Source organism: Corvus moneduloides, chromosome 8 (genome assembly GCF_009650955.1).
Source record: "Corvus moneduloides isolate bCorMon1 chromosome 8, bCorMon1.pri, whole genome shotgun sequence".
NCBI classification, from domain to species: Eukaryota; Metazoa; Chordata; class Aves; order Passeriformes; family Corvidae; genus Corvus; species Corvus moneduloides.
Genome location: NC_045483.1, coordinates 14,662,232 through 14,674,349, shown reverse-complemented (window position 1 = coordinate 14,674,349; position 12,118 = coordinate 14,662,232). Strand labels below are relative to the sequence as shown.

The 12,118-nt window shown below is 37.9% G+C and overlaps 1 protein-coding gene across 2 annotated transcripts in view; it reads right to left on the bottom strand.

The window, feature by feature from the left end:
* Positions 1 to 12,118, bottom strand: part of LOC116447579 (gamma-aminobutyric acid receptor subunit pi-like) — a 46,987-nt gene that overhangs the window by 24,028 nt on the left and 10,841 nt on the right. For both annotated transcript variants that reach the window (XM_032116928.1, XM_032116926.1), the window contains exons 3-4: positions 9,409 to 9,512; positions 201 to 268 (exon numbers count right to left, since the gene is read on the bottom strand). In XM_032116928.1, the coding sequence (XP_031972819.1) occupies positions 201 to 268; positions 9,409 to 9,512 (172 nt within the window). The remainder of the gene's footprint in view (positions 1 to 200; positions 269 to 9,408; positions 9,513 to 12,118) is intronic.

Below are 12,118 nucleotides of genomic sequence, written 5' to 3'. Positions count from 1 at the left end.
GAGCGGTGGGATTTGCAGCTGCATTTCTATGCTTATTACAGTGTTATAAACACTGTGTGTAGTGAAAAAGAAAATCCATCTCCTAACCCATATTGACTTCACAAGGAGACAGGCCCAAACTCATATTGCCAGCAGCTGTAAGCACAAGACATCAGCTTATCAACAGGCAGGATAAAAAAAGACTGCCAAAACTACAGTACCATATTTATTTCTGATATTGTATCAATGCTTGCAATATCCATACTCATTCCAACTGACACAGGACCATCTGCAAAAGAAAAGAGAAAGTCAGAACGTAGCTCATAATTCTTTAATACTCACTGTTCAGGAGAACTGGCTAAAAAATCTTTCAATTTTTTTTCTAAATGTTTAGAAGCTACCTTAAATATTCCTCAAACATAGACTACGCAAAAATTTTAACATTCCTAACCAAAATGTCATACTTCTCAGATAAAATGTTTCTGGTTTTAAGAAACAGGCTTTATTTCTTAATCACTTCCTGGTTTATAAGATTTCTTTTCACCAGAAAAAAAGTGCGTTGGAAAATGTTACGCAATAAGGTGTGGAAGGCACAATCCCCATGGTACCTCACACTCTTCTGCTCTGAGGTGCAGAGCAGTGGAAAGAATTCTTCCAGCTGCAACATCTGGTCCATCAGATGTTGGTGAAGTAGGAAGTTTTACCTGGCAATGTCACATGGTTAATACCCAGGTGGCATAGCTGAGTGACTGTATTTACTGCCCATTTAAGAATTTATGGTAGATATTGTATCATTGCAATTTAATGTATTGCTTTTGACCTCTAGCAGGAAACTTGTGATTTAAATACTTGCAATTATAAAGGAAAACTTGTCATAAGCTGAAGGCTTATTCAGTGTGGTTAGACACCTTACCTAAGTAGTTGTTATTGTAATGTCAGTATGCTCAGATCCCCAACTCCTTGTGAATGTGCATTTCACACTGTTGGAAGGAAGATCACCAGCTGTGCATTTTAAAATGCAGAATTTGTGCAGAGCTTTGATGGAAACATGACATTATTCCTGGTTGAATTTGTGCAGAATAATTAACAGAGTGATGGTACAAGGTAATTAATATTAAATCAGGCATCTTTCCAAGCAATTGAGAAGAAGAGAACGCAGTACTGAGAAATGCAGAAATACTTTAGGTAAGGTCTTTGTAGCTGGCAGTGCCCCTATCTCACAGGCACACTGCTGAAAGCCCCTCTTGGCTCCTTGCAATACATTTTGTACAAATCTCCCATATGGCCCCAAATGGCATCCAGAGGAACATGGAGACCAACTCTACCCGCATCGAGTAACACTAAAGAAAAAATGTGTCATGCTAAGACATAAAGGTTTATTAGTATTTTTATTTTTTCCAAAATATTTTCTATTTCTAGTGCATGTGTTAAAGTCATTAAACATCTGTCACCCCTGAAAAAATCTGTAAGTCCTTTGTTCTGGACCTGCTTGAAAGTTTAAATATGAAGCTCCAACTTAAAGCAGGACTGCAGGTTTGCAGCATGCCCTGGTGGTAAAATGTGTGTTTATTATATACTATTAAATTATATGTTGGGTTTAAAAGCAAGTGTTCACATACTGAAAGAAGACTTTGGCAGTTAACTTCGGAACAAAATTGACTGAAACGCTCTCAGATCATTGACAGTTTTTTCTTCTGCTTCTTTCCATTCTTTTCATGTTTTGATACTCCAAGAATAAATTTGCTTTTTCTCCCTCCAGGAAAAGCTCAACCCTTAGGAAACTCATCCCAGCTACCTGGGGTACAACAATTAATACTTACACTTACCATTGTACTATTACAGGTACAATATTGCCAGACTCAAAAGATATGTCATACCCTCAAAATCATTGAATTTTAAATAATGTGATTTATAATCCATTTTCTGATTTTTTTTTTTTTTTATGTCTTCCTAGAGATTCCCTTGTATGACTGTAACAGAACGTATTATTGCCAACTATCACATGATAATTTGGGGAGAACCTCTTCCAGCAAGGCACGTGTTTATTGATGGGCCATCCTAAGGAGAGGACAATGCAGTGTTCAGATGATTAAGCAGGAATCATGGCTGGGAACAATCAGACTCTTCCTATTATATCAAGATTTATTAGTAGAAACAACACCTGATCCTTGCTTAATAAGGTGATGCAGGTTGGGGAAAATGTTCATGAGCAGCAATTCATTATTATCAGTGCTAGGTTGTTACACATATGAGGGGAAAAGCTGACTTTCCAGAAAGATTACTGGAGGAGGAGTTAATTTCTCTGGAATCAGACAAACAGGACATTGTAGATCCCTTTTTCTTTCTATTACTGAGTAACACAACAGCATTTTGGTGTTGGGTGACTCCTAAGCACCACAAGACACCTAGGTCAGGTTAAGATGTACTTCAAGCTCAAACTGATTGAACACAGACCTGCCTTGGGTTTCAAGTGCCAGGGACTGGCAGCATAGTCACGGCAAAGCCATCCTGCTCCACTCGCCCCAGCCAACAGCTCTCACTGCCCAAGTGCACCCAGCCTGTCCAGCCCAGCAAAATGCAGTAGAAAATTACATCACTCCAGATACAGCAACGTGCTGTGTGGCAGGAGGTGTGCAGGAAAACAACAGTTAGGGAAAGGATCTTTATTAACACAATACAAAATGCCAAGAACAGCTTTGCTCCAACAGTTCATTAAACCAGAACAAAATTAATGGTTAAATGCTGATTTCTTTTTTGCATGTGAGGATAAATGTTTATTTAGTAAGGCACCATAAATTGTAAAGTATTAATAATAGAATGAGTCTGCTCATAATTATTCACCAGGGCTTCCTCTGAGCTTCCTCTGAAAGGTCTCCTGTTGACAGTGTCAAAAACTGGGCAGCAAACCAGATGAAGCAGTCAGTTCCTACATTTCCATATGTTTGGCAGAAGTTGTACGTATAATGACAACTTCAGAAGAAATTTACCGATCTTCAGAAGAAAACTGGAGTCCGTCTGTCCTGCATTAGTGAAGGGAATCTTCAAAGCATGGCAGAGCATCACCAAAGGGAGTGCCTTGTTACAGAAGTGGCTGTGCAGCCTAAGCAACACTCGTTCTAATTTTACTGAGATTTTTGTACCGAGACTGTTCCTCTACGCCCTTTACAGATATTCATGGTGATCTCAAATGAGAAAGCAGCCAGAAGAGTGGCAGATAGCATACCTAAAAATTAAGTTTGGATCACTGCAATGATCCCAGTCTGTAGCAGCAGAATAAACCACCACAGTGTCATGTGTGTACCTACTACTGCACTGGATCAGCGCTATCAATAACTTCCAGTGTTGAGCTGATAGAATGAGCCCTTTTCCATTTAGTTTAAGAAAACTCAAAATAACTCCGGCATTCAGAAAGGGCTGAAAAGGAATGGCTTTTTGGAAGAATGTCCCATCTTTTCAGCAATACTGGATAAAACATTGCAAGTAAACAGAGAATTAAAAGCAAAATTATCACTAGAATAGCTCATTATAGCTTCCTAAAAACCTCATTTTGTCTCCCTGATTTCCAGCTTTGCTTTGGAGTATTACAGAACTCTTACATAATGATACATTATGCTTACATTTTTTCAGTGCATTTAACTTCCCTCCACAAGACATCTTTCTTGACAAATAGTTACACAAAGAAAGTGGACAGGTTAAGACAGGCCTTCTGACAGATCTCAACCGTAATTCTTGATTTGAAGGCATCAGAAGACAGACCCATTTCTAGCATGAATCAGTTTCAATCCTATTTGTCCACATCAATAATTTTTAGACAGTGATGTTGCTTTGCTGGTGCAGTTTGTGGACAAGACAAAAATTGGTGGGGACCATATTAATAACAGCTTGTTAAATTATTTGTCAAAACCCCCATATTTCCATACAGCCAAATGCAAGCAATTAATGTGGGGACAAATAAGACAGGCAGCACATACAGGATAGGAAACTATCTTGGCAAGCAGTGCCTTTGAGAAGGATTTAGAGGCTGTCACAGATAATAATTTTAACATGCTCTCTCCATCTTATGCTTTGGCAGCAGCACTATTTCAATGGGGAGTAATGCACAGAATTAAGGTATCTTGCAATCTATTCTGTACTGGCAAGACTGTTATGAGATGACTGTCACAAGATTTTTTTTTCCACATTTAAAAAAATGTGCAAACAGCAGACACAGTTTGGTTGGCAGAAAGAGAAATATTCCAAAAGACAACAAAATCTGGAATCTTAATATCGAATCTTGTAACATAAAAATCAAGCATTGTTTACTCAGCTCCTCAAAGAGAAGTCAGAGAGGTGACTTGTCCAGTGTCAGAAAATGTGTGTAGCAGTTAGTTGTTCATGTGGTTTGGCAAAGCAAAGCATGGTTCCAGTTTATGGAAACTGGAGACAACAGGAAATTTCAAATAAATTGATCTTTTTATTATCTGAACATAATCACTGTTCATAATTTAGAGTCTCTAGAGAGAAGCCTTTGGAGGGGTAGGAGAGGCAGGGGAGAGCCCCAAACCAAAACCCAAACTCTCCTGCATGGAGGAAGCTGGGCTTCGTGGCAATAGGATTCTCATAGTGTCTCTTAGTTCCCTGGGAAAGGAGGGAAAATCTCCATTACCATGTGTATGCTGAAGTTTACATATTCTGGGCTTTTTGCTTTTTCTGTAAAGGATTCGATGTTGGCTTGTTGGGACTTAAAATAGTCTTTAGATGATGGTTATTTGGCATTGCTTTCACATGTACCCTGTGAGTTTGCCTCACTAAACCAAATGGTGTTAGACACAGCTAACATTCTGATATCTCCTTGTTTCTTTTGTACACTTCTGAAGACTAAAATGCCTTCTTCTAATTAAATATATAGAACTTAATATAAACAACATTTGAGGAAAAAAACCATGGTGACTGGTCTTAGACAGAAGTTTGGACTCAAAAATTCGATTTGCTTTAATTTAAAACTTAGGACTATGAAATGTATTACTCATTATGAAGCTAAGGAAAATAATCTTTTAAATGTGATTTAGAATAACTGATTTAAACATGACACTTTTCTGTACCACTTGAAAGCAGCTTCCATATTCAAATGTACTTAGCTGTGACCTTTTCCTAGTCTCTTTTTAATTAGAACACTTAAATTATCACATTCAATCACAGAACAAAATCTATTTGTATAAAATTATTTACAAGATTTTATGCATCCCTTAACAACTCTATGAACCTGGTCCAAGGCTCACTGAAGTCTGCAGGAACTGCTCATTAATTCAGAGAGTTTGGCACAGCACCTAAAGCTATAAAATTGATCTACATGGTTCCAGCAGAAAACCCAAGGTGGAAATCTACTTGTATGGCTGAGATAAAGTGTCAGGGTAATGTAGCACATTCAAGGGAAATAAGTGTTGATTTTTAAATCCCTTATGCCAGCTTTTCTGTGGAAGTATTTCATATATATCTGTAAGGGTAGGATAGATACTATTGCATTGAGGACTAATATCTACTACCATTAGTATAGGAGTATTTCATATTCCAGTCCAAAGAATGGCTAAAATCATTCTAGATTAGGGGGCTTTTTTTATTGCAACTTTATTGCAGCTATCTGTTCATTTTATGTAGACTTGCTTGATGAACCAGCTCAAAGAGGGACATTAAAGTGCTATAGATAAGGAAGGAGAACATTCTTAATAGCAGCATTCAGATGAGGTCAGAGCTAAATAACCAGTCCAGCTGAGACTCCTCTGTGCTAAACAGTGTGTAAAGTACCCTCACAACTTGGCAACTGGTATGTGCCACCCTCCACAGACAAACATGAAACACTCAGCCAAACTTGTGGGCAAGCCTCTGACATACTAAGACTGGCTTCAACTACTCCAACTTTGGGCTCCTGATTAAGGTGCTTAGAGATGGGAATGACAATTTGTGTTATGCATGAATGGCAGCATTTGCACAGCAAGGGTCTGGAGGGGTTACCTGTGTGGGAGGAGATGGCTAAAGCAAGGTGAGATAAATTCAGAATTAAAATCTAGAAAAGCAGTCGATTCAGTCCATGCAAGGAGAGGAGAAGACAGGTTTTATGTTGTTATGCAGCCACTGGACTCAAATGAAAAAGATCTTCACAGTCCCCTTGTTAATGACACTACCCAGGTTGGGGTATGTGGTTGGGACATTTCCAGTCATCTGCCAGTCCTACCACGAGGACCAAAACACAAATTAATAAGCAAATGGAGTGCTTATTAAACTAAAAACTTATGAGCTGCCATAAATTTTACTTGACTAGTAAATATTTCTGGTTTTTCTGGCTTTAGGAGAAAGGAACTGTCATTTTATGAATGTTTGTTTATACCTAATGCTTTCTTTCAGGATAAAACCCCATTTTGCTAAATATTGAGGAGTTCATTGCCACTGATTTTGCAAGAGCATGATTGTATTTTGGGAGCAATCATCACTTCAAAAACCCCCATTTCCTGCCTGAAGAAAATTTTCAAGGACAAGTAACTTGGAAATTATTTTAAATGAGATTATTCTAAAATTTAAGCTCACCTCTGGCCCTCACACTTGATAAAAATCACATTTCAGGGTTCCATTATGACTCACTAACATTAAGCTTAAAGCACTGTAGATGCCAACAAATAATACCATCTAGTTTTATGACAAATTCCTTCGTGCATATTTATGTGTGTATCTAACTGCACAATAAACAGAAATAGACATATTTTTGAAAGCAAAGGAATATTGGCCAAAACTAAAGAAAAGGAAGCCAAGTGCCTTGAAAAGGCTGGCTTTGGCACATTTTAGGAGGATATTTCTGGATATCAACATACACATACCAGGTTCCCATTTATGCAAATCCTTTCAGTCAAGACAGCAACCATACATCATCAGGTGCATATCCATCCTCTTCTGTTCATGTTTCTAGAAATACAAGTTTCCTTCTCAGAGTACATCAGCACTGATAGGTTGCACAATCAGGACTGTGCAGGCTTTTACAGTATCTGATGATGTCTACCAGAATACTCAGTTTATGTTTTTAACATGCATTTGTTCATCAGCCTACTCGAGCCTAATCAGCTGTTTGACCTTAACTAAGTGGTCTGTCTCTCACTATTAACATGCAAATATCATCCCAAAGAAACAGAATTTGGGGGGAATGGTGCAGGGGGAAGTCACAGAAGAGGTATCAATGACTAAATTGCTACTCTGGCTTCTTTAACAGCTGTGCTGCAGCCATTGATGTTATTCTGAGTAAAGCCAGTTGTATCAAAATCTTTCTAACCAAGAACAGACACAAGGTACGCCAGCTGCAGGCAAAAAAACACCATATAAATCAGGAAAATATTATGTGGAATCAAGCTAGCATAGCTGTGGTCACACAAATATATTCCACAGGTTTGTTAAGCTGAGGATTTAGGTGCTTCTGAGAAGAGCAACAGCTTCTCTTGGGCCTGAATCTCATGCAAAGTGTAGCCCATCAGTAACAGAGACGGGTCAGGACTAGGCTGATACCACTCCCCAGCCCAAGCACACATTCCTCTATAACAGGGAAAGTGATCCCAAATGATCTCACAAAAAGCTACAGGTTCAAAAATCAGGAGGAGCATTGCCTGAATTATCCTAACCTGAATTAATCCTACAAAGTAATTTCTCACAAAACCACCAACCCTGCATTTAGAAGTGGCATCAATAAAATGTACTTTTTTCAGAGTGCCATCTCATTCCTGCAGCACTAGGGCTAATAAAGATCCATCAAAGATTACTGAGGCAATGTTTGCATGCCTGAGCTGTAGTGAGCATATGCAGCAATGCTGGCACTGTCTGGAGGTGCGAGACTGGCTTTGTGTGTGACACAGACTTGATCTGTGCCTGAGCTCCTCTGGGACTTCTAGGCAAACACAGAAAGGCCTTAGCATCCCTCTGAAAAAAACATCCAGGCAAAAAAATACCTATAGCATTGCTGTGATACAGCTGGGGAAAAAAGATGGAGACAAGAAAAGGGAGCTTTGTAAGTGAAATGTGCTTTACTATTGGTCTTAATTGCTCTCTTAGGATTTTGAAATGAGACTCTGTTGTCTACCAAAGCACATTCATCATGGCAGTGCCAACATATCTCTAGTACTAACATGAGGGAATGAATAAAATATATTAATGACCACTGAACACATAGCTATTTTACATAATGCATCATCTCCAATGAGAAAGGGCTAGTTTATTTATTAAAGTTACTTATATTTTGCTGAAAATGTCCTTAGAGCATTAAATATTTTGTAGTAGTTGTATCATCAGCTAAGATAACTACAATAAAAACTAACAGATGAAATAGTTTTCCCCTTTTTGTTCACCCTAAAATACAGGTATATCTTAAAATTGTTATAAATGGATTCGGAAACAGCACATGATGTGGAGCATCCATATTGAACCAGGTATTTGAATGGCAAGAGGTAGCAGTATAGTCTTAGAAACTCATTAGTCAATCATTTTTTAAGCAGGATATAAAGAGACGTAAAATATTTCATTTGACATTCATACCTCTAACATTTCTGAACATCTAGCTTAAGAACTATTGCCTAGCATTCATTCCTCAAGTTTATTTTCTGGCAGACACAGGGTGCTGAGCTTCTTTTCAACATTCAGAATATTTTCTTCTTCACTGTTCCGCAGTTTCTCCGGGAAGAGATCTTCATTTGTATCTCCTCAGTATTTCTGATACATGCACTAGTCTGACTCAAACAAGGGAGATGTTTTTCACTGAGATTTCTGGTGCCTGACTGCACTGCAGGGCAGTAAAATCAGCCTTGATGCAGTAGACTGTGTGAGCCTTCCATTCTGGTGACCATTGCCTTCTGATGCAGGGAACTGACATTTTTGATTCGTTTTCCCTTTTCAATTCATTTTCCCCCCATAATTTTTCAGTAAATCTGTTCAGTGACCTTTAAGACCTGAGGCAAGAATCATTTAATAAATAATTCTTTTGCAATCTTACATGCTGATGCACAAAAGACTTTGCATAGTAACATGATTTGCCTGTGCTGTTATGAACAGCTTGATATATAAAGCTTTCAAATCTTTAATCAAAGCATTTTATAGTTATTATTTAGGAAATTAGAGGAAATTATGCTTTTAAATAGGCAAGATGTTACAGCTTATTTCATGAGGGCACACGTACAATGGTAGTCAAGTTTTCTAACGGAATCCGGAAGTTTAGCTTGAGAATACCTGGAATATACAAGTTTCACCTTAGGGCACAAAAGCTGTAAAACTCTACCTTATTGTATTGCAGAACATGTATAATGAGATTGGTGGCTGTCAGAAATCAGAGGAAAAAAGTACAGAAAAAGAACTTTTGCTCTCACTACTGAATTTTAGACACCACATTTTGTTATGACTCAGTCTTATTGAAAGAGCTTTTCTACTTACTATCAAAAAATGGACGTAGATACTTGTTGTACCCTTTTATTATTTTTTGTATTGTTGGAGGTAGAATTTCACTTTTTCCTTCGGTTTCAGGAATTTGCATTGACCTAGAAAGAATTGAAAAGGAGGATGTTTTAAAAGGACATAATCAAAAGAACAATATTCCATAAAATATCAGATTTCATAATCTGTGTTAGCCTCTCATTGGAAAAGAAATCACTTTTATACCTCAAAGTCTATTATTTCTTAACACTCTGACAAACAATCTTCTTTAATACTTTATCTGTAAACTGGGCATTATGGTTATAATCTAGGAATGTGGAAGGGATGCTTATTGTTACTTTCAGCATTTAAAATTAAGCTTCCCTTCACATAATGAAATACATTATATTTAGGTCTCAGAAACAGAAACCAACCTCAGAGACTAGTGCATAAAAACACTCTTAAAATTCTGCTTTCACAACACAATTTTTAAACAGGTTACAGAAATAATCCAGTTGGGCAAAATCAGTGAAGCATAATGAGAATTCAAGTAGTTCCTTTGTTCCTATGTTCAGAAGTCATATATAAATAATTACAACACATCTCTGCCTAATCTCGAAGGTGAGCACCCCAAGAAGGTGAGCAGGGTGTGCTCTTCAGAAATTAAAGCACAGATGGTACCAACTACTTGTTCCCAATGATTTGAGAAAGGTGGGGTATGAATTATGAAGGTGAGAAGCACATAATTGATTGACTCAGCGAAGCCCAGCTGGCTGCAGGCAGAGGCACTGTCTCTGCTGATGGAGAGCAGGCACCCATATAATCACCAGGAGAAGGGTCTGTGGCTTTTGCCCCTTGCTCTGGGCATGACTGGTCCCTAAGAGTGACTAGCTCTCCTACAGTAGGTGCAAGAGATGTAGCTGAGGTGATTTGCTTCTAGCAGAAGGCTCTAAGAATAAACCATTAGGTAAAGGGTTACCAGTGTTTTGTGGTCTTTCCTTATAGTGCTAAATCCTCACCAAATTTCTTAGTCTCTGTTTTTTCTAGAGCTGGTCCTGAAAACTCTGCTTGCTCTTCTGCATTATATTTCTAGGTCTCTTGTAGCTTTCCAAAGCTTGATATTTTGATTTTAATTTTGCTGTTTCTGAGAAAGCTTGAGTCATTTTGTCAGGACACTGACACTTTCATCCACTTGGAATAATCCAGTATCTTAAACTGGCAAAGCTCAAATGCTAACATGATCTCACTGAATACACGTGGCCAAATCACACTGTGATTTTAGATGTGGTGTCCACTGGCTTCAAAAGCTGCTATTGCTGTTAATTTTTTTATTCACCAGACCCTATTGTCACAGAAGTAGCTGTTTTTCATTAGCTGCCTTGTAGCACAAATATCTCAGCTATTTGAATAACCATTTTTTTCCTTTATTTTTTCCTGGATTTTATTTCTATATTGCCAGAGAATGATGTTGTTACTTAAGCATACCCTTGAATAATGCCAGCATTGAAATAAAGACAGTTTATCCTGTAAGTTTTTTCCTAAAGAAACAAACACAGTCATGTTGAATTGAGATGTGAATATAAATAAGAAGGCCAGTTTTATGTTGCATTAAAGTTTTAAAATTGGAAATGCATTTGAATGTAATTAATTTCTTAAATACTGGACTTGGAATAGATGTCTCTCCTTTTGTTAATTACATACAAATTTTAGCCAAGTGTTCAGTGAGCTGCATGAGTTTAATTTCACAGCTTTACTGGATTGTTCTTGAATAAGTTTTACATGTTGTGAAATGTTAAAGGAAAACTTGTTTCTTTTCTACTGCAAGGGTATAACATTGTTCTGCTGATCAGTATGCAATTGCGGAGTGGTCTGGTTCATTATCATTAACTCCTATTTTCTAAAACGTATCTTTAAAAGTTTTATGGAAGTCCTTCCCTTAAATGACCTGTGGTAATTCATAATTTTCCTTATTAACACATGATGTGTAGCCTCTTATCACTGGTCTTTTGAGTTTTACGGTTAAGTAAGCCTGGGAAAGCTGTTGTGCTGTAATTGAGGCTGTGAATTAATGAGGCATGATCCCCTGTGTGCTGTTTGGCCACAAAACCTCAGAGAAGTCCTATCATAGCAAGGCAATTAAGTGAGAGGAACCTGAGGCCTCCTAAATATGAGTGAATGGTGTTACCACCCTGCTAACTTTGGGGGCTCCTCAGAGGCACCTTGTCAATGTTGAAAGATAAGGAACCTACAGAGCTTCTGTGCCTTGAGTGGTTTGGGGTTTCTGTGTTTTAAGGGATGATGCCCTGTTTCCTTTAAAGTGCTCTTTGATTCACATGCTCCACTCACAGCTCAGCCACCGTGAGCTCACAGCCGCACACATGTGCAAAGGATAAAGTAAAAGCTGAGGCTCATTCCACTTATGCATCTGCATCTTCTCATCAATGCATCAAAACATCTCTTTTAACCTATATTTGTGTTAAATATATGTTTTACAGTTAAAGGAAGCTGTATGTTAATACATATTTCCTGATGTGTGCAAAATACCTTGGCATGCATCTAAGCATGGAATTGCCTTGCAACAGGTGTTCCAACTGAGGAGTGAATTGGCTTTTACAGAACAAGACTGTGAGTATATAATTATTTTTCAGCTGAGAATATCTATCTGATCTGGGCTGTCAACATATAATAAATGCTTTAACTCATCAGGTTCAATGCCCTCTGGTTGCTTTTA